We start from the raw sequence: 21,973 nt of genomic DNA on the forward strand, positions 1-21,973 counted from the left end.
ACGCTGAAATTGCTCATCTTCTAGTGCTGCTGGAACATCTGGGACAAAGCCAGGCTGCGGGGAGGCTGCAGGCAAAGCACAGAGGCGATGACACTGCTTAAACCAGGGCTTTTCCTCTCATGGGCTGCTGCTTTGGGGTCCCTGCAGGCAGCTGAGCCTGGCCCACCCCATTTATCATGGAATCACAGATGATTTTGGCTGGGATGGACCTTAAAGCTCATCCAGTGCCACCCCTGACATGGGCAGAGACACCTTCCACTATCACAGATTGCTCTAAACCTCATCCAGCCTGGCCCTAAACACTTCTAGGGATCCAGGGGCAACCACAGCTTCTCTGGACACCCTGTGCCAGGTCCTCTCCACCCTCACAGGGAACAATTCCTTCCCAATATCTAATCTAAATCTCTCCTCTTTTAGTTTAAACCAAGTAGCTACCTTGTCCTTTCAGCAGGCTTAAGATTTGCTGTGAGAGAGCATTTCCTTTCCACTGTGAGGAGATTTGGTCTTCAAGGTTCTGCAAATTATAAAGTAAAATAATAATTGAAAGCCAAAACGCAGTCAGGTCCCAGTGACTACACCACTGTCATTCCTTTGTCTTCATACAGGGAGACTTTGGCTGAGGATGGATGCTCACAAGTTCAGAGGTCACACACAGGAGCCCTGTTCCAGGACTCGGATTGTTCTCTTTCCCATTGGGGTGGTTTTTTCTGTGTCTTCAACTTGTCACCCTCTGCACAACCCTGTGGTTTGCCACGACCTGAAACCAAGCACAGGGCAGAGCTCTCACAGCTGGTCTCTTCTCTCCCCAGAGCAGGAGTGGAGCAGTGCCCAGAGGAATCCCCTACCGAAGACCAAATCATCCCCGGCCCATCCCCGACCTCTCAGAAGAGGAAGCCAAAAGAATCGCCAGGATCTTCTCTGCTCAGCTCTCCAAGAAGGAATAGTGTTGGCAGCAGACCGTCCACGGCAGAGCTTCCTAAGCCATGGCCGGATGCATTGGGAAAGGCTGAGCCCTCCAGTGAAGGGGAGGTGGAGGCCACAGCTTTCAGGCTCTGTTTTTAGTTTGCCTAATTGGTTAGTTAATTGAAGTTCCCTATTTAGAAGGGCTTAAAACCTGTGGTCACCCACGGGGAGCTGCATCTTACAGGGGCAGGTCCCCACGGAGATGCACCCCTGTGGGTAATCCATGACCTGTTACCTGCTCTCCAGGTAATCCAGTTTTAGGATTTATTCCTGTGAAATGGCCCTTTCAAAAACAGTTGGTGGGCAGCACAATTCTCGGTTTCCACAGGTGCCCAAAGGGCTTGTGTGAACACAGGCCAAGGGCACTGTAAAATCTGGCGGGGCTACAAAAGAGGGTGACTAGAAAGATGAGACTTTTATATTTATATTTAAATTATTTTTGTACACTTCTCAGAGAACAGACTTTGATGCCAACAGAACTCAGTTATTTTTGTACTGCTCTCTCCAGTTTGTTTCAATAAACATTCCCTGGTTTCTTGTCAGCCCTTGCAAAGTGTCCCGATGCCAGGGCAGGAACCTTCCCTCAACAGGGGACAGGCATCTCTGCCACGTGAGCTTGTAAGTCAGAGAAATGCTGCTGGAAGCTGGGGTGGCCAGGAGCACGTGGAAAGATCACTGCTTTGCCAAGGAATTGAGTATCACCGTGCAGCACAGCCCACGTGGGTCACTTCCAATCTGAGCTGCTTTTCAAACCATGCATGGAATTCAGGATTTAAGCAGCCAAAGGATCAGCATCCCTTTTTTCTCCCACTTGTGCAGTGTTGTTTTTCCCAGGAGCCACCCTGAATGCGTAATTCACTGCTGGCACAATTTGCCCTGTGCTTGTGGCCCCTTTCCCTGCCCTTGCTGCGTCAGGATGGGAGGTGAAGGTGCCCAGTGTCCCCTGGAAGGACAGGAGTGACGTGCAGGCTGCTTTCTCCTGATGGCATCCCCAAAAAAACTCAGGCGGGATGCCAGCTGGACTGGGATTACTGTTACAGAGGAGGTCACAGCATTGGCCCCTGAGCTGTATCTTGGGCACGAGGTAAACAGGTAAACAGCGTCTTCCTTTCAGGTTTAGGTCAGCAGAGGAGCCGGGCAGGAAAACAAGGCAGGAGCCGTCTGGAGAGGGGCATCAGTGCCAGGCAGCTTTTGTCTGGAGCCTGAGGGATGGAGCGACGGTGGCTTCGGGGTGTCAGGACCACACCAAGTTCCCCTTGTGCAAGGCAAGCTCAGGTGCAAGTGCGGAGGCTCACAGCACATCCTGAGGGCCCTTTCTGTGTGTGGTGCTAATGAGCATCAAGGGTTAAACACAGAGTTGTTTTAAAATGAGGGAAAAGGGGCATTTCTTCACTCCACCTTGGCCTCTAGCCTCTTGTCCTGAGCCCAGTAGCCCAGTCCGTTCTGGCAGCCTGAGACCCAGCGCCCTGCCACGCTCCTAAGGGCAACATGGGTTTGATGGTGGATTTCACTCCAAGTGCTCACCCGGCCCCTGCTCCACGTGAGCTTGGGGAACACGTTCCACCATGCAGAGGCAATCCTACCGGGAGCACGGCAGCTGTCTGGGATGGACTGTGGTCCATGGTCTGTGTCAGGCAAAGGGATTCAACCTGCCCTGCACAAAGATCTCAGTGCTGCACTGCCTCCAAACCACTTGCTGTAAAGCCTTGGGGCAAGGGTTTTCTGCATCTTGTCCTTGCCGGAGTAGTTTTAGGGTAAAAACCTCCTCAGTCCTATGCAGGGGGTCTGGGCAGGACCCTTCTCCCCATGCCTGAGCCCTGTGAGGAGAGCAGAGGGCTGAAACAGCCACCTCATCACGGGTGCCAGGTGACCCAGTCCCATCAACTCAAATGCCACCAGGGGAACACTGTCTTTCTGTCACCCGATCTGTGGCTGCTGGAATGTCCTCGTGGGTGCTATATAAGGGTGGGGCCAGCTCGGCTCTCAGGGCACTGCCTGTGCAAGGCAGGAGCTGGAACACTGTGCCGAGGTTCCTATGGTGAGGCCACGGAGGGACACGGCTCTGGGCAGTTCACTCTGGGGAGATAATCTCTCCCAGCAACCCCCGTTATGGGTGGGATAGGGAAGGGCGGGCATTGGTGAATCCCATGCTGAGCAAGCCCTGTGCCTCAGTTTCCCCGGGATAGAAGTGAGGAGACAGGGCAGGATACGGTTTTTGAAATGGACCAAAGCCATCGAGAGCCACCATGGCACATCATCACCTCTGTCGCCGAGCAGGACACCCACAAGAAGCCCCATCCTGATGCGTTCTCCCGGCTCCTCCACAAACCCCTCCTCTCTTCCAGCCCCTCTGCCACCATGGTGGGTCTGAAGCCCCCCGAGGTGCCCCCGCCAGCCGCCGTGAAGTTCGTCAGCGCGGGGATGGCCGGCTGCATCGCTGACCTGTTCACCTTTCCCCTGGACACCGCCAAAGTGCGGCTGCAGGTACGATCCGCCGGGCCCCCAAAACCCTGTGGGCAAAGGGAGCCCATGCCAGCTCTAGCACAGAGCTGGTGGCGCTTGGGGAGGAACAGAAGGTGGGGTGACATAGTTGGCACCCCACAGATCCAGGGCGAGGTGAGGATCCCCCGGACCATCAGCTCTGTGGAATACCGGGGTGTTTTGGGGACACTGAGCACCATGGTGAGGACAGAGGGAGCCCGCAGCCTCTACAGTGGGCTGGTGGCTGGGCTGCAGCGCCAGATGAGCTTCGCCTCCATCCGCATCGGGCTGTATGACTCTGTGAAGCAGCTCTACACCCCCAAGGGCGCTGAGAGTGAGTGTGCAGGCAGTCTGGACATCCCTGCACACCCCCTTCCTGATGCACAGCCCTCTCCCAGAGAGAAGCTTACCCTGGGGGGCACAACTCCCCAAGATGACCCTCTGTGAGGCACCACGGGCCACTCACCCTGGGGTCCCCGCAGGGCCGGTGGTCCCTGCAGGGCCAGGGGCCCCAATACCTGCCCTCTCCAGACACAGGCATGGTCGTGAGACTCCTGGCTGGCTGCACCACGGGAGCTGTGGCCGTGGCCTGTGCCCAGCCCACCGACGTGGTCAAGGTCCGGTTCCAGGCCAGTGGGGCGCTGTCAGACAGTGCCCGCCGGTACAGCGGCACCATGGATGCCTATCGCACCATCGCCCGGGAGGAGGGGTTCCGCGGGCTCTGGAGAGGTAGGAGCAGACAGGGATGGGCATGGGAAAGGGATGGGGTGGGAATAGAAATGGAAACGGGGACGAGGAAGGGAAGAGGTATGGGGACAAGAAGGAGGACAGCAGGGTTTGGGCACCTGCCCAGGGTGCTCCAGGAGGGGCTGTGACCAGCATGCCCAATGCCACCACCCTCCTGCCCAGGGACGCTGCCCAACATCGCCCGCAATGCCATCATCAACTGCGGGGAGCTCGTCACCTACGACCTCCTCAAGGACGCGCTACTGCGGGCACAGCTCATGACAGGTGAGGACGGCATGGGGGGACATGGCCAGGTGCCATCCCTGTGCCCGCAACATCCAAGCCCCGGCTCTTCCCCACCTTTAGACAACGCCCCATGCCACTTTGTGGCCGCCTTTGGCGCTGGGTTCTGCGCCACAGTGGTGGCATCACCGGTGGACGTGGTGAAGACGCGGTACATGAACGCCAGCCCCGGGCAGTACCGCAACGCCCTGAGCTGCCTCCTAGCCCTGCTCATGCAGGATGGCCCCTCCGGCCTCTACAAGGGGTGAGTTGAGCACCTGCAAACTCGCTGCGATGACTGCACGGATCCGTGGCATTGAACCCCAGATATTCCAACCCACGTGCTGGGCTTTGGGGATGGGCATGTCCCCGGCAGGTCCCCTTCAGCACTGCTTTTCCCGGCACAGCTTCGTCCCGTCCTTCCTGCGGCTGGGCTCCTGGAACGTGGTGATGTTTGTGTCATACGAGCAGCTGCAGCGCGCCATGCTGCTGGCGCGGCCGGCCCTGGCGTGAGCCCTGCGGCGCCTCTCGCCGGCCCAGCGAGGCTCAGCATCAATTACATTAATTGCTGAAGCGCTGGGGGGCAGTGAAGCCACACGCTCGGGGAGGGACACGAGAGACGGAAGGAGAAAGGATGCTGTTTGAGGAGAAACATGGGGGAACTGAGGTTTTCAGAGAGGAATTTTAAGGGACAAAGGAATAAACGTTTCTTGGCTTTCCGGCCAGGAAGAGCAGCGCTTCCCAAGAGCAGTGGTATGGGCAGGTGGGACCAAGCTGAGGGCCAGAGAATCCCTGTTATTCCTTACTGGCGCTTCTAATAAACCGCCCCTATGGGGTCTGATCACAGCGTGGCTCAGGGTTTCTTTACCTTTTTGGGGGGTTGAAGGTCATTGTCTCAGCTCCACACGTGACACCAGTCAGGCTCACATTCTCTACCACTTTTGGTGCACTGAACATTTTCCCATTAATCCCTAATTATTCAGGTCTGTCGCAATCACCAGCAGCATCTCCAACCTTTTGCCCTGCCAAGGCGGCAGCAGATCCCGGACCCTCGCCAATCCCATTAAAGCCTCAAATGGTCCCTTTTTAGGACAGTGAAAATGTACATCCTAAGCAGGAGAGGACACAGAATTCTCTTTCCCTGTTTATCAAGCACAAGACACCTGGGAATTGCTTTCTTCCCATGGGTAACTGGCAGGAACAGGATTTCCTCTGTCATCACTCCATCTGTAGCATCGTCATTTGTCACAGATACGCAGTTCTGTTTCAAGGACTCCCATCAGAAATTTGGTTACTGTTATCAGAAGCAAATCCCCAAGGCGGTTTTCACTCCCTGGAAAGAGCAGCAATGACCTAGGACAGCTGCTGCCACAGGAAAAGCTGGCGCCGCGGTACCCGCAGGCGGTACCCGCAGGGGCGGGGCCCCGCGATGGGCGCTGCACCGGCGGCTGCGGTTCCGCCCCCGCGTCCGCCCGAGCGCGCCCCGGGGCGCGGAACCCGCGGGTCGCTTTCCTTCGGCGGCCCTATTCCCGCTGTGCCAGCGGCAGCTGCGCCAGGAACGGGCTGTCCTGAGCCAGGGATGGGGAAAATCGCCGGGAACGAGCGACCGGTGCCTTCAGGTGAGTGGGCGGAAGGGAGAGAGGGCTGCGCAGGGGTCACCTGGATCCGGTGGGATCCGCAGGGGCACGTGCGTTCTTTTAGCACTGATACCTGGGACCCAACTGCAGTGTGGGACGAGTTTGTCCCGAGACTTGAGGCTCTCTGGGATCATTTTTCATGGAATAAAGCTCGTGCCGCGTTCCCAGCTGCGATGACAACGTTTTATGGGATGGGCTGAGCTCCGTTTCCCGGGAAGCAGCGGGATGGGTGTCCCTGTGCCCACTCCCATGGGTCGCAGCGAGAAGCTGCTCCTGTCGTTACGGCCGAAGGTGAGTGGGAAAAACTGAACAGTCCTGAAGGAAACCGATGGAAAAACAAGTTTTGTTTGGCTTTGGACTAGACATTTTCCCCCTGACCCCACCTGATCTCTGTGTTCTGCCTTAGGAACCAGGAACAGGAGAGGGAAGGGGGAATGGGGACAAAAACAATTCGTTACTCCTAAAGGGACGAGTTTATTTGTATTTATTTCCTGACCCACCTGGAATGATTTGGGTCTCAGGAGGCACCTGGGAGCCTCCTGTTGTGTCCTGGGTGGGGCCGTGGTTATAAAAGGGGTAAAGGATCGGGGAAGGGGATGGTGGAAGGTAGAGGAGCAATATCTTGGGCCAGTGACACCTTGGGGATTTGCGTCTGGAAATGGCCTGATGGGAGTCCTGGAAACAGAACTGAGAAATGAGAATACTGCAGCTGGAGTGCTGAGAATGGAGAGGCTGTAGTGAGCGTTGTCTGGTGAGTCTCCTGATGTCCCATATCTAATGCTGTGCTGTCACCAAGTCTCCTCATTCTGACTTAAACTGTCTTGAAATATGCTTAAGTTACAAATTGGACTACAACAGGCACACGGGAAGCTTCATGCTCCTAAGGGAATGCTTTAGGGATGTGCAGCTTCCGAGCTGCACAAATCATTCAGGCTCCCACAGAAACCTGTTGGGCTGTGGTTCTGGGGCAGGAGTGTCAGAAAAGTGGAGTCTTCAGTGCCACCTTACTAGTGATTTTCCTTGGAGCTCTCAAGATCAGGATGAAATGGTGTTCATGCCCCACTGGGAAAGCATGGAGCAGGATCAGTGTTGTAGCTGTGTGTTTTTCCTGCTGTCTGCACTCTCTCAAGGATGCCCTGGAGTGCTCTGGCTCAAGGCAGGATAATCTGTGTGTAAGAACTTCCCATGCCTGTCTGTGCAGCTGGGTCAGTCACTGGGTGTCCCATGGAATCCCTGAAGTTGGAAAAGCCCTTTTGGATGCTGAAATGCCCCAAGGACAAACCTTCCCAAGCTGGAAGCAAAGCCAGTGGCAGGGAGGGGAATCCAAGAGGGTGGTGGGAAAGGCTTTCTACCAGGTCTGGACACCCTCAAGGCAGGGGTGATTTTTAAATGTCTGTCTGCAGCAGCAGCTCCCTCCCTACCTGAGAGCTGCCTCAGCTTGGATGAGTGTGAGGATATCCAGCTCTTGCTTAGGGCTTGGAGCATGGCGGGGTGCAGAACTCATGTTAAACCTTGTTTAAACACTTCTAGTATAAAAATATATTAAAACAGAGACATTTGAGGAAATAACATACAAAAGTCTATTGCATGCATAGGTACAAGCTGTCTTTATTAAAGATTCGTATTGATGGATGTTTTGTCGAACAACTCTGAGGGCAGAATGTGTCCAAAAAGCTTTGTTAACCCCTTGTCTTCTGCTGGTAGGGCAGTGTCTTACCCCAGTTCTTGAGGGCTCTGTGGAGATTCCTGCCTGGAGCAGGGTCACCCCTTGAGGATGAGCCACAGAGATTCAGTCATTGGACTGGGTGAGGATCTATTTCTACTTAGTAATTGTTTTTGCTGCCTTTAATGTCATGGCTGCAGCATTCATCAGATATCAGGCCCTGCTCCAGCAGTTACAGCTCCTGTGCTGGGCAGGGAACACTTCTGGGGAAGGGCTTTCAGTCTCATCAGTGTCCATTTCAATCAATAATTTGTTTTATTTCCATCAGTCTCTCCGGTTTGCCGCCCTCGGTCCCACGGACAGAGCTGTGTAAAGGTTCGAACTCATCTGTACAAAGTCCTGCCAGTGCTTCCAGCAGCAGGTGCTGGAGGCATCAAGAGCTGCTTTTTGAGCCTCGTTCTCCCCTCGAGCTTTACAGAGGGTGACAAACTCTGCCCTCAAGAATCTAATGTTTATATTGATCCTAGAGCTGGATAGTTCAGGTAGCAGGCATTAGAGTCAGTTCTAATGACACAACACAGGTTTTGTCCCACAAAGACCAGCTGAACTTCTTGAGATAGCACACAGATGATGCACTGGGACTTTGGGGTCAATAGTAAGTGTTGCCAGGTAATTCTTGTGAGATTGAGCTGAAGTGATGTTATGGTTGAGAGCTGCATCTCCCCTGCTCCCAGCAGAGGAGGCAGAGCTGGGACAGGATAGCTCCTCCATTCCTTGGTTCCACCACAGTCCCGTGTGTTCCTTCCCGGGGCTGCTGCGGGCATTGGTTCTGTAAGTGACGGATAAAAATTCTGCTTACCTTCGAATCTTACAGGAGAGCTGCACTGAATGTCGCAGGAAAAGGTGGAAAGGGGTTTCGGGCGGGGCGGCGGCTGCAGTTCCGCCTCTGCCCACCCGAGGGCGCTGCGCCCGCACCGCCGCTCCGTGCCCGCCCCGCGCGCCTCGGGGTCCCCGCGGTGGCCTCGGGGCGCCGGGCGGGGGCCGCGGCTGAGGCCAGGATGAGACACGGCGGCTGAGCTCTCGCTGCCTGGAGCCTCCACACCGGGCCCTCAGGGCAGCAGATCCTGCAGGGCGAGATGGTGCCTCTTCCCATGCCAGTGGCCCTCCCTGCTACGAGCTGCCCAGCTGTCAAACTCTGCCTGCTGTTATATTGCAGGTCTGCAGCAGAGCTCAGGCTCGAAGAGTGGCTTAAGGGTTTGTGAGAGCACAACAGGAAATAGATAAATCCTCTCCAGTAGGTTGAGGGCTGTCTCATTAAATTCGAGGCTCCTGGAATTGATGAGTACCGGATAGGGACCACAGGGGAGGAAAAGGGGCGGTACATGAGAAGGGAAAGTGTCTGTTGCACTGAGGATGTTGTTACACGGCGCCTGGTCCTTTCTGCGGGGAGTTTCACCGAGGATGTTGTTACAGGGTAAATGGCCCTTTATGCCGGATGTTCTGCTGTGGATCTTGCAACAAGGGACCTGATACTTTATGTGGAATGTACTACTGTGGATGTTACAACTACCTGATCTTTCACGTGGGAAGTTTTATGGAGGATGCAGTTACAAGGTAAATGGTCCTTTATGGGGGAAGTTTTACTTTCGTGTCAAAAAGCCTTGGGACTGCTCGGGAATGCAGTGTGGGATATTTGACCTTTGAAATGGGTCCCGTTTGGGTACAAAATACTAATTTTAAAGTGGTTTGGGTTTTTCTCACCTCGGAGGAGTGTGAGGCTGACTAGTCAGGCTGGTGTCTGACAAGGGGAGGGTGTTCTGGGTTCCAGCAGTACTGCAAGGGCTGCTGCTTTGGGGCATAATAAGGAAACCAGCAATATTCCTGCTGTGCAAATGTGGCTGGGAGTGGAACAGCAAGCAGCAAAGCTGGGCTTTGCTCCTTAAATCCCAGAACCCCTGGGTTTAAATTCCATCAGCCAGAGGAGGGAATGAACCCTGGTGCTAGCCATCCTGGGGGCATTGGACAGGAGTTACCAGCTTCTCTGTTATCATTTGCATGATGTGAGTCTCCCTTGATCAGAGAGAGCAGAAAATGAAACAGGAAGGGGAGCTCATTTTGTTTCTGTGAACTCCAGGCTTGGGGCAGCTGCAGAGCAGTTCGGTTTCAAATAACCCTGCCCAAATACAGTCAGCTTGAACCTCTCTTGGGCACTTTTGGATCCTTCTGTGCCACTCCTTCTCTGATCCTTTACCTGAAAGGTGTGGGCTCAGAAACACCTGCCTACTGGATGGTATTTTACATGTACAATTTTTTTTTTCTTAGAAAAGCCAGGAGGTGTAATGAAAATCTATTCATTGTAAAAACCCTGTGGAAAACAGGTGGTTGGTACACTACTTGATAGTAGCTCTTGGGCTTTTCTTCTTCTTGAACCTGTTCTGAAGAGGACCCCTAAACTGGAAAATTGAAGGGGGGGGGGGGAGGGAGGTTGCTTTTAATTTTTTTTTGAATGTTTCTATGGAGCTTGGTATGTCAAGTGACACTACCAAAATAGAATTGGAATAATTGAATTTCAGGACATGGCACTTAATATTACAGACATATTGCTTTGGGATTTGGCATTTCCTGCACCCACACAAACACATTAAAAGAATTAAGTGCAACATCTGTAAAACCAAGTCCTCAGTGTGGGCTTTTCACATGGATGCAAATGGTCTAAAGGCCTTTCTTGTGTCCCAAAAGCCAAAAGAAACCTGCCAAAAGCAGGCCTTCATTGCATATCAGGGATTTCAATTTGCTGTTGGATTCTTCCCTCCAGTCTGCTCTCTTTGGGTTCTTGTGCCAAAGGGGATCTGGCCCCAGAGCCATACAGGGTTGTCTGTTGCCTTAATAAATGTAAATGAAATTTACCAAGTCTGTCAGGAAAGCAAAAATATCCTGGGGTTTGTTTGGCCGAAGATGGAACACGAAGGTGTCCATAACTAGTAGTGAGTGTGAGTGCTGATAGTTTTGGGTTGTGTGGTGCCTCTGGTCCCTCAGAAGTCAGGGCAAGGCTGAAGGAGGGAGGGAACCTGCCACGGCTGTAGGTGAGGACAGTATTGGCTGTTTCAAACTGCTTGATCCAGAACTGGGAGAACAGCTTTTCTCCTTTCTCTCCATCACTCATGTTCTTCTCACTGGGGAAACAGAAATAATTTTAGAAAAATTAGAAATTTTAGAATAATTAGAAAAATCCAGCTAAAAATCTCACCTGTGTCTCCCCTAAGTTATCCTAGTTATTCCCAGCTAGGAGCTGCAAGAAATTCAGGCAGGGGAGATGACATCAGGGAACAGTTGTAAATTCAAAGGCAAAAAGAGATCTACTGGCAAAGGGCAGGAAAGGGGAAAGGTTTCAGAAGACATTTCTGCAGTCTAATTAATAACTATTTCTAATTCTCCAGTGAGAAGAACACGAACTCACAGCCATTAAGGCCTGATGGTCCCCCGCAGTGAGAGCTCAGCATACGTCCACAGAGGCAAGTCCATCATCTGAAAGGAAAAAAAGAAGAAAAAGGTGATTTATTTTGCTTCAAAGTTATTTCAAGTTCTTAAAGCCCAACCAACATTTGCTCTTGATTTTGGTTGGGGGAATCATGAGCAATGGGCACAGGTCATGTCATTCATTTAGCTGAAAACCTGGCATAATTTAGAGGGGACACAAGAACTGTTCGTGTAGGAAGATGTGAGGGGATGTCAAGGGGAATGAGGTGGCATTTTTGAGGGAAAATGCTGAGGCAACTGAAAGGGGCCCAGCAGAAAATTTCCCTGGGAAATCCAAGGCCGCTTGGGACCAGAGCCAGGGCTCTCTAGGGGTAGCAGTGAGGGGTCAGCACTCGGGACTCACTGCATCCTCCTTCCTTGGCAGCAGCCGGGAGGGAAGGGAGAAGAGGCCCCATGTGGGACAAGGCCAGAGACAGCAAGCAGAGGAGCAGCCTCAGGCTGGAAAGGGGCAGGAGAAAGGCACTGTGGGCAAAGGGACGTCCCTGGAGTTAGCAGGGCACCTGTGGGGAACAGAATGGACACTCTGAGGGCAAATGGAGGTGAGGAGTAGACAGTTTGGGGCAAAATCTGAGTTCATCTACAGGGAAATAAGTAGGGGATATTCTGGAGGGAAAAGCTGAAGTGATGAGTTCACCCATCTTGGCCCAAGTTGTGTTTGCACAAAGCAGGACCAGAGGTGAAGGTCAATCCAAAGCTAACCCTGCTTGACCTCTAAATTCACGGATAAGTTTTACAAGCTGCCAAATGAGGGATTAAAAATGAAACCAAGAGCATTAATGAGATTCCTGGGAATCCCATTACCTCGTTGTCATAGAACTTTTAACAGAGTTTTGAGCTTTTGATGTCAACAATGCATTTCTTTATTTGGATTATTCACTGTGTGGGATTTAGATTTTAAAGCCCTCATGGTGGCCCTGACACTGCTCGGGAGCTGGTAGGAAAAGCAGAGTCAGAGCTCTTGGCAGGTGCAGGGTGTTTTCCCCCAGAGTAGATTGTGGAGGAACTGTTTGGGATTTGGATCGTCCCTCTGGGTGGTACCAGTTGCTGTGATTTGTATAATTCCATACATTTGACTCCCAAAACTTCCCAGCCCACGGGCTTTAGCTGACAGGGCAGCACAAAGATTGTTCTCTGTGTGGTACCCAGATTTGAAGTTCGCTATCTGCTTTGCTAGTTCAGATGAATTATACCCCTATCGCCAGATTCCCTGCTCAATTCCCACTGGAATTCCTTCACAGTGCCTCATGGAGTGTGGATATTCCCACGCAGAGCTGCTGCTTTAATGCCAGCTGTGTCAGGAAGCAGCAGAGCTTCCAAGGAAGCTCAGCAGGATCAGGACAAGGACAGGTTTATGTTCTATAGAATTTGCTATTTATAACCCTCATCCCCCTGGCCCCACTGATGTCCCCAGGGGGCACTTGACAGAGTTCCCTGGAATTCAGCTGATTTCACACCCACCTCCCCTGTGAGCTCAGGCTCCAGGTGATGTTTTAAAGCAAGAGAAGGAGCTGGCCGGATGCACTCCCAGCCCCTGCTGAGGCAGCCCCTGTGGCCACGGGAGGACTTCTCTCCCTGCAGGAGCTGATTTCATTCCAGAGCTTCAGGAGTGGCCTCTGCAAGTTCTTTTCCCTCAGGAAAGGGATGCACATCCCTGCCTTCAGCTCAGCTCCACCTGGGAAAGCTTTCCATCGGTTCTGCACTTCTGGGTGTCTCCGTGAAAAAATCCAAACAAAATTTCATCCGACTCTGACCTTTGATTTTAAGGCATCTCCAAGAACATTGCTTGGGATTTAATTTCTACAAGGGAAGCTTGCCTTGGCTTTAATGCTGCTGATGGATGATGTCCTCAGGCTGGAAGGGAAGGGATTCGGGGTGGCTGGGACATACCTGGTGGGTGTCTGGGAGTTCCAGGAGCTTGGCACCGGGAGTTACTGTCTGAGCCTCTCTGGAAACGCCCCATGCCGACATTCCCCGGTGCCAGCTGTTCCTTGGGGCATTTCTGGGGTTTCAGTGGGGTCTGTCGGGGCTGAAGCATCTCCGGGTGCCTGTTCAGAGCAGCCCCTGGCCGAGGGGCCGCGGGCAGCCCTTTATCCATGTCCATCCCAGCACTGCCCGGGCAGCCCAGTGCCCGTTCCCGGGATGTGTGTTTGGCACGCTGCATGCCACGGGCAGGACACTGCAGGCACAGCTCCTCTCTGCAAATCCAAAGCACAAGAGCTGCTGCTTCCCTTCCTGGGCCTCCCAGCCTTCTCCTTCCCCCTGTTCCCTGCCAGCTGGGACACACGGAAGGAGCACCAAGGAACACTCCTGGCAGTGAGCAGGAGTTGCTGAGAGCTCTGTGCAGCTCTGGGCCGGAAAAGCTGGCCCGGCCTCAGCAGCCCCTGGGATTTTGGGCTGTGAACACTCACCTGTGGGAAAGGCCCCTCTGCAGGCAGGAGCAGCCCTGACCCTCTCCAGAAGAGCTTTGGCCGTGGACCAAGTAAACCCTCAGGACTTGCCTTGCTCATTTCTCCCTGGAAAGGGCCATGGAACGAGCACCTTTACAGATGTTGGGTAAATCCTGGAAAGGGCAGGAAATCAGGGTTATGGGAAGAGTTCAGTGCTGTCACACAACTGCTCACCTGTGTTGTTGCATGATCAGGTGCTGGCCATGGAGCTCTGCCCTGGGGCCATTGCAGGGGCTGGTGTGGAAAGCAGCATTAGCATAAAAGAAGGAGCTATATTTGCATAGGAATGACCTTGCTGGCACTTGGCATTCCTATCCCAGGCAGGACACTCCCAGGAGCTGAGATTGGCTTGGCTGGAGCAGGGTGCTGAGAGTGCCCAGGTGTGGGTTCAATCCCCAGAGAAGCCATTCACATAAGGGTGCGACTTGGTGGTCCTTGTGTATCCATTCCCACTCAAGATCTCCTGTGCTCTGGAAATAAAGAATAAACAGTTTTCACTGGACTTTTAAACCCAGAGGTTTTTGCACTGGAGCGTGCAAGCCCCAGAGAAAGCGGGGGGGGGGAAGGAAGGAGAGCATCAGATCTCACCCGGCAGGTATCGGATGAGCGGCCCAAGCAGCAGCGAGCCCCGGCGAGGCCCCGGTCCCGCAGCGGGCACAGTCAGAGCAGGAGCGGCAGCAGCGGCCTCGGCGCCAGCGCCCGGCCCGGAGCGGCTCGTCCCGCTGCAGCCGCGCTCGTTGGGCGGGGCCGCGGCGGGCGGGAGGCCCCCGGGGGAGCGGCCCCGGGGCAGGGGGAGGCGGGCGCTGCTGTGCGCAGGGGGTGCGGCGGCCCCGGCAGTGCCGGGGCTGGGGGAGCTCCGCGTCCCCGCGGGGGCTGCGGGCGGGGCCGGGCCGGGAGCGCCGGCGCTCCGGTCGCGCCAGGGGGCGCCCCACAGGGCGGGCGGCGCTGAGGGAGCGGCGGCCTCGGGGGGTGCCGGGGGCAGCACGGGCGGTCCCCGCGGCCCGCCCGCTTCCAGGCGCGATCCAGCGCCTGCTGCGGGGAAGCGCCGCCCTCCCGGCGGGCCCGGCACCGGCACGGCCCCGGCTCCCCGCGGCCGCAGCGGGAGCGTAGCCGGAGCTCCGGCGGGAGCCCAGCCCCGCGCTGGCCGCAGCCGGAGCGGCAGCGCCGTGCTCGGCCCCAGCGCCAATCCCGGAGCGGCTCTTGCCAGCCGCGGCGATCCCGATCGCTAATGCCATCCCCCGTCCCACCTCAGTTCTCCGGCCCCGGGAGCCGCACCCCGCCCGCCGAGGGACAAGCGGCTCGGCCCGGGACCCCCAGCAGACACCGACGGGACCCAGCCCCGAATCCCCGGGCCCGGGTCCCGTTCCCACCTCAGCGCCTCGGGCTCGGCGCAGCGCCGGGAGCAGCCCCCGGTGCCGGGCTCCGCACAGCGCCCCGAACGACGGTCCCGCCGCAGCCCGGGATGAGCAGGATGAGCGTTCACCGCACAAAGCGGAGCGGGCGCGGATCCGCCGGCATTTACGGGCGCGGGCGGGGCGGGGCGGGGCCGGCACAGGTGTGAAGGGCGGGGTCCGCACAGGTGCGCGGGGCCCCAGCGCGGCTGCGCGGGGCGGGGCCGAGGGGATTTAAGCCTCGGGAATCGGCCCCGCCGCCATTTGCTCCCTCGGCGCTCGGTGGGAGAGGCTGTGGCCGGGCCGGGCTCTATATCTCTCTATTTCCATATCTCTATATCTCTGTATTTCTTTTCCTTTATATTTGTGTTTGTTTTTCTTCTTCTAACCCTTCTCCGTTCTCCCCCCTCTGCCTCCCCTCCCCCACCCCCTACACCCTCCCCCCCCTACCCCCCCCTCCCTCTCCCCCCTAGCCCTCCCCTCCCTCCCCCCCAGCCCGGTTCCCCCCATCCCCCCTCCCTGTCCCCCTACACACCCCAACCCTGCCCTACCCCTCCACCCTCTCTCCCCTTCTCCACCGTTCCTTCCCCCCCCATCCCGGGTCCCCCCTGCCCCCTCACCCTGCTCCCCTTCCCCTCCCAATTCCCCCTACCTGCCCTCAATCCTCCCCCTCCGTCTCCCACCTTTCCTTCCCCCTCCACCTCCCCCTGTTCCTCTTTCCCCCTCTGCATCTCGACCCCCCCCCACCTGTGCTCCATCCTCGTCCTCCCCCCGCCTCCTTTCCTGTCCCCCCACCCCACCTCTCCCTGCACACCCGGAACCCCCCACCTGCGCTCCTTCTTTGACCCCCTCTGCTCCCTTATTCCCGTCCTCTGTCCCGTCTTTCCCCCGCAGCCGGGGGGCTCGGGGCGCCGGAGAATAAAGCCCAGAGGGCCGGAGCCCGGCGCCCCTGCCCTCGCTGGAGCCCCACACGGGCCGGGCCCGCTCGGCGGGTCCCCCGTGCAGTACAAAAACAGCGCCGGGGCTCCGGCTTTCCACACATCACACTGGGGATCCCCTCCTCAGGAGGGGTTCCCGAGGGGGGTGGGTGGGTTTCAGGGAGGGGGGTGTGTTGGGGTAGGGTGGGCCCCCTCCTCAGGAGGGGGGTCCCGGGGGGGGCGGGGTTCGGGGAGGGTGGTGGGTTGGGGCGGGCCCCCTCCGGAGGAGGGGGTCCCGGGGGGGTGGGTGGGGCGGGCCCCCTCCGGAGGAGGGGGTCCCGGGAGGGGGTCAGGGTGGGCCCCCTCCGGAGGAGGGGGTCCGGGGGAGGGGGTGGGGCGGAGGGGGGACTTTTCCCCCCTCCAGTCCCCGCCCCCTCTCCCGGACCTCCTCCTCCGGACGGGGCTCCCCCGGCCCCCTCCCCGGGACCCCCTCCTCCGGACCGGGGCCCCGGGGGGGGGGGAGGGAGGGGGGGCGGGTGGGGTGGGGGCGGGCCGGATGGGAGGGGCTGTTGGTTTGGCCTGTGAGCTCTATGTCTGTTCATGCCGCAGAGTGACGTGACCCCCTCTGCTTCCCCCCCACCCCACCCGCCCCGCCCCCCCTCCCTCCCCCCCGGGGCCCCGGTCCGGAGGAGGGGGTCCCGGGGAGGGGGCCGGGGGAGCCCCGTCCGGAGGAGGAGGTCCGAGAGAGGGGGCGGGGACTGGAGGGGGGAAAAGTCCCCCCTCCGCCCCACCCCCTCCCCCGGACCCCCTCCTCCGGAGGGGGCCCACCCTGACCCCCTCCCGGGACCCCCTCCTCCGGAGGGGGCCCACCCCACCCACCCCCCCCTCCCCCCGGGACCCCCTCCTGAGGAGGGGGCCCGCCCCAACCCACCCCATACCCCGAACCCCCCCCCCCCCCCCCCACCCCGGGACCCCCTCCTGAGGAGGGGGCCCACCCTACCCCAACACACCCCCCCTCCCTGAAACCCACCCACACCCCCCGGGACCCCCTCCTGAGGAGGGGATCCCCAGTGTGATGTGTGGAAAGCCGGAGCCCCGGCGCTGTTTTTGTACTGCACGGGGGACCCGCCGAGCGGGTCCCCCGTGCGAGGCTCCAGCGAGGGCAGGGGCGCCGGGCTCCGGCCCTCTGGGCTTTATTCTCCGGCGCCCCGAGCCCCCCGGCTGCGGGGGAAAGAGGGAAAGGGGAGGGATGAGATGGGGTAGGGAGAGGAGTCGGGGTGTGCAGGGAGAACGAGGGGGGAAGGGAAAGGCCGGGTGAGGGGGAGTGATGATGGTCAGAGGAGGGGGAAGAGAGGGGAGTCGGGTTGGGGAGCGGGGTACGGAGAGGGGAGAAAGGAGGGGTGGGGGAGAAAGGAGGGGTGGGGGGGTCGGGGATGCACAGGGGAGCAGGGAGAGAGGGTGGGGGGCGCTGGGGAGAGGGCAGGCAGGGGGCTGGGAGAGACAGGGAGGGTGTGGGGGAGAGAGAAAGAAACTGGGGGGGTAGGAAAGAGGTGATAAGCGGGGGAAGAAGGAGGAGGATAAGGGCAGGAGAAACAGGGGGAAGAAAGAGGGGGAAGAAAGAGGGGGAGCGGGGGCCTCTCCCGGGCCACGCCGGAGGAGCCCGACCCGGCCGCAGCCTCCCCGAGCTCTGAGGGAGCAAATGGCGGCGGGGGCGATTTCGGGGGCTTAAATCACCTCGGCCCCGCCCTGCGCAGCCGCCCTGGGACCCCGCGCACCTGTGCGGACCCCGCCCCGCGCACCTGAGCCGGGCCCGGGGCCGCCCCTGAAGCCGCGCCCTCGGCCCCGCTCGGCCCCGCCCGGGACCGCCCCAGAGCCTCGGCCCCGCCCGGCCCCGGGGCCCGCCCTGCCCGGCACGGGGGCGGCTCCATCGCTCGGGGCCCCGCCCCTCTCTCCCGGGCCGGACCCGCCCCGCGCACCGGGGCCGCACCGGGGCCGCCGCGGGTCCCGGTCCTGCCGGCGGCCGCTGCGGGTCCCGGGCGGTGCCGCCTCTCCCCCGGCGGGATCGGGGCTGGGATCGGCACCGGCAGGAGCCGCTCCGGGACGGGCGCTGGGGCCGAGCCCGGCGCTGCCGCTCCTGCTCCGGCCGGCTCTCCGCGGGGAGCCGGGGCTGTGCCGGCGCCCGGGCAGCCCCGGGATCCCGAGCCGGGCCCGACGCGCCGGGCCGGGCTCCGCTCCCAGCCCTGAGCCCCTCCCGGAGCCCGCCTTGGGCCCCACGACGCGGCCCCGGGCTCTGCCGCCAGCCCCGGACGCGGCGCTGAGTCGCTGCTCCCGAGCGCTGCGTGGGGCCGGCGAGCCCGGCTTCGGGCTGTGCCTGAGGCAGGACTCGGAGCCCAGAGACACAGACTCGCCCTGGCCCCAAGAGCCCGCTTTGAGCATCAAAACACGGCACTTGGGCTTTAATTCAGGGCCAGCAAAACGCAGCACTTCCGTTTCTCTTTGTGAGCCCAAACACACAGGACTCGCTCTCTTCCTCAAGCCCTGAGAACAGGATTTAGTCACTGTTTCTGAGTCCCAGCTCTGGCCATAGGAGCCTGCTCTCAGGACTCTGTGGATACAAAAATGCTGCTGGCAAGGATTTTCTTGCTATTTTCTGTGAGAGACTTTTCTCTCTCACAGAAGAGGTAGTAGAGTTACATAAACAACCAGGCCACCTGCAACCTTGAAAAGTCTTGTGTATGGTACAGCAGAAAAATATTTTGACAATGCTTTAGGATTTTAGCCAATCACCCCCAAGGGGAGGCTGTCCAATTAGACTATGAAGAAAAAAAGTCTATAAAAGAGTTTGTAAAATAATTAAATAAATCCATCTTGCTGCACAATTCCTGCCTGCTGGATCTTCTCTCCTCCTCCTCCTCCCTATGGCTGCGGGACACAGTGATATACCCTAGGGCCTCGGCCTGCGGTAATAGGACTCCACAATGCAGGATTCAGTCTCTGCTTTTAAGCTCTGCGCCTGCTTTTGAGCCCCCGAAACGCAGCACTGGGTCTCTTTTTGTGAGCCCAAAACCGCTCCTGTCCCTCGGGTTCGGAGCCCCCAGAAGTGCCCGGGGCCACGGCTGGACCCCAGCTGGGCACCAGCAGCCGCTCCCTCACCCCCCGTGGGATGGGGAAGAGACCAGAGACAAAATTCCAGCTCAGAACAGTTTAATAATGGAAACCAAGACAAATACAATCATTTGAGATTAATGACAACACATAGTAACAGTGAGAGCAACAAGAGCAGTGGTAACAATAATGAACAGGAGAGAGAGAAAAGGCCCTCCACACCTCCCCCCTTTAACGTTATAAATCCAAAATCTAATCCAGAGCACCAGAATCTCCCACTGTGGGGGATTTCCATATTCCTGTTGCTTTCTCTGTGTTCTGTCCTGGGGATTTGTGGACTGAGGGAGGCACTGGCCGCTCCTCTGGCCAAGGGGAAGGCTCCTGTGCTATTCCCATGAAGAGAACACCTGGAATTACTGTCCTGGGAGCCCAGTCCGGTCTTTCCAGTGACTGGGGGGCACCCAGAGGGTCTTTCCATGAAATGAAAATGAGACCCCGGCCCAATGCATTGACAGCAGGATTGGACACTCCTGGCCAAGGTGACCAGTCCGTGGGAGTCGGACCGGTGACGATCCAGGGGGGATCTTAAGTTGGATACATGCAGATTTCATCGTGCAGAAGCTCCAATTCTTTTGGCACCTCTTGTTTAAATGTCTCCCCACTGGAAGAGGTCAATTAATCTTTGTAATGACCTGACTGCCAGAGGCAGGGAAAAACAATCAGCGTTCCCTGAACGCCTCCATCACTTCCATGTCCACCTGCAAGGAGTGGCCGATGGGCAGGAGCCTGCCCAGAACAGGCTCAGAGATGGGGCTTTCAACACAAACCATTCCACCATTCCATGATCTCTGCCTGTATTAATGTTGCACTGTTCCCTCTCAAATTTAAATTCCCAAATTTAAATGGTTTATTAAAGGAAGAATTTTTTAATTATTCAGGAATAAAAAGGGAAGCATCAAACATACAAGAATCATTCCTACACCCACCAAACCATTCTTAACTGGAAGCCTATTCTCTCATCTCTGCCCTTGTTTTTCTTTCCTGGAAAACCTTGTGATCCCACAGTTTCTCCAAGAGATCTGCTGGGAGTACTGGAAGGTTTGCTCTCTCAGAGAGCCTGGGGGGTTTACAGCACTTGTTCCTCTGCATCTTTATCCTTTCATCAGCTTTCCCCTGGAACGGTGCTGTGGGAGAAGCTTGGAATTATCAGAAATGGATCAGGTTCACATTTTTTCCCCACCAGTTTTCATCCGTTTTGAAATTCCTGGAATTACCCTCAAATGTGCCCAGGAACACTGCTGTGAAAGGATCAATGAGAAGAACAGCCTGAAAGCAGAAAACCACCTCCAGCAGCAGCCAGAATGATCCCATTTCTCTTCTTACCTAGTCCTGCCAGAGCTCCCAACAGCCATTCCCATTCCAAAACAAGAGCTATGGAAGACATTCCTGCTGTCCGTGAGGGTGAGGTGGCAGTTCTGGATGTTCTTTGCTGTGGAACCAGACAACAAACAGAGTGTAAATGATCTTGGTGGCTCTTCCAAGCCAAACCACCCCGTGATTCCATGGGTGGATCAGCACCTGTCCCAGCTCCATTCCAGAAACCTCCTCCCATTAACCCAGAACTTTCCTTTTGCTGCTCAACATCAGGGATTTGCTGCCGAGTGCCTCGGGCAGGGGACGCCTCAGCCTTCCCTGGGACCGCAGCATTCCCTGCGCTGCCTCAGCACTCCCTGCGCTGCTGTTCCACGCCGATCCCGTGGTCCAGCGCCTGTGCGGGCTGCAGTGCCGGGCTCTCCCCACAAGGCGGCAGCACCGGGAGCGAGCAGCCCCGGCCGGTCCCGCTGGCTCGGGGGGGCAGCTGCGCCTTGAACCCGCCCTGAGCCGGCGGGGCCGTGAACACAGCGGGCACAAACCCCACCGGTGCCCTTTATTTCACCCTCAGAGGCACAGGATCGCAGCATTTCCTGGGCTGCAAGGGACCCGCAGGGAGCATCGAGTCCAAATCCTGGCCCTGCACCCCAAGAATCCCACCCTGTGCCCGAGAGCCTTGTCCAGACCCAAACTCTGCCCCCAAGACCCTGAAAACACAGCGGGGCTGGGAGAAGGATGACCATGGAGGATTTTTTAGATAGATCTCCTTGTACGATCGTTATATAATATTATTAGGTAGTCCAGGAACCCATCCCTGTGCCTGGACACCCATCCCTGGGCCGGGACACCCATCCCTGGGCCGGAATACCGATCCCCCGCGGCCCCCACCGTCCGCTCGGGGCTGTCCCCGTTCCCCGCTCACCTCCGAGCCCGGAGCACCCGCGCCGGTCCCCCCGGCCCGGCCGCGCTGCTCCCCGGGCTCCCCGCCATTGCCGCTCCCGGCGAAGAAGGGCGGAAGTCACCGGGACCGCACCAATGTGGCGATTGGGCAATGGGCGTTTTGACCTTCTCAAGATGGCGGCCGGGAAGGACCCCCCCCCCCCCCCCCGCTCCGTCCATTCAACTGCCTGAATGCTCCCGCCTACTCCAGGCGCCGCTGACCCCACAGTCGGTGTCCGCATAGCGGGAAACGCCTCAGAAAACTGCACATAAAGCGCTGGGGTGGCGTCGGCGTCGCGCTCAGGCAGTCGAATAGACGCAGCTGGGGGGGGGGGGGGGGGGGGGGCTTCCATGCCGCCATATTGAGAAGGTCAAAAACAGCGTAAACCACCGCCATCTTTAGTGTGGCATCGACGTAACTTCCGCCCTTCGTCGCCATCTTGGGTGCTGCCAGAAGCCACTTCCGGTTGGGTCGCCATCTTTAGTGTGGCGGTGACGTAACTGCCTTCCTTCA

At 57.7% G+C, this 21,973-nt stretch overlaps 2 protein-coding genes and 1 long non-coding RNA gene across 7 annotated transcripts in view; all 3 read left to right on the plus strand.

The window, feature by feature from the left end:
* C2CD3 (C2 domain containing 3 centriole elongation regulator) overlaps positions 1–1,505 on the plus strand; it is a 41,600-nt gene extending 40,095 nt beyond the window's left edge. For 2 of the 4 annotated variants that reach the window (XM_048293523.1, XM_048293525.1), the window contains exon 33: positions 815–1,505. In XM_048293523.1, the coding sequence (XP_048149480.1) occupies positions 815–1,087 (273 nt within the window). In that variant the 3' untranslated portion in view covers positions 1,088–1,505. The other 2 variants (XM_048293531.1, XM_048293537.1) reach the window with 2 other exon arrangements.
* A 98-nt stretch (positions 1,506–1,603) lies between these two features.
* Positions 1,604–5,298, plus strand: LOC125321149 (mitochondrial uncoupling protein 3-like). 2 transcript variants are annotated; one of them, XM_048293543.1, is made up of 7 exons: positions 1,604–3,001; positions 3,309–3,447; positions 3,568–3,778; positions 3,976–4,173; positions 4,354–4,455; positions 4,537–4,717; positions 4,860–5,298. In XM_048293543.1, exons 1-7 carry the CDS (start codon positions 2,853–2,855, stop codon positions 4,963–4,965), a joined length of 1,086 nt encoding a protein of 361 aa, XP_048149500.1. In that variant the 5' UTR covers positions 1,604–2,852; the 3' UTR covers positions 4,966–5,298. The 2 variants fall into 2 exon arrangements, with proteins under 2 accessions (XP_048149500.1, XP_048149501.1); XM_048293544.1 differs by having other exon boundaries at positions 1,604–3,447.
* Positions 5,299–5,898: 600 nt separating this feature from the next.
* Positions 5,899–13,843, plus strand: LOC125321151. The gene is made up of 3 exons (XR_007201475.1): positions 5,899–6,071; positions 9,226–9,366; positions 11,190–13,843. It is a non-coding gene; the product is annotated as an uncharacterized LOC125321151 (long non-coding RNA).
* The last annotated feature ends 8,130 nt before the right edge of the window (positions 13,844–21,973 follow it).

The sequence above is a fragment of the Corvus hawaiiensis genome, chromosome 2, assembly GCF_020740725.1.
Source record: "Corvus hawaiiensis isolate bCorHaw1 chromosome 2, bCorHaw1.pri.cur, whole genome shotgun sequence".
NCBI classification, from domain to species: Eukaryota; Metazoa; Chordata; class Aves; order Passeriformes; family Corvidae; genus Corvus; species Corvus hawaiiensis.

Excerpts from the sequence above, each read along its gene's own strand:
- LOC125321149 (XM_048293543.1), top strand. The coding sequence starts at position 2,853 with ATGCCACCAGGGGAACACTGTCTTTCTGTCACCCGATCTGTGGCTGCT. Across the intron at positions 3,779-3,975 it reads CACCCCCAAGGGCGCTGAGA|ACACAGGCATGGTCGTGAGA; the intron begins GTGAGTGTGCAG and ends TGCCCTCTCCAG. Across the intron at positions 4,456-4,536 it reads GCGGGCACAGCTCATGACAG|ACAACGCCCCATGCCACTTT; the intron begins GTGAGGACGGCA and ends CCCCACCTTTAG.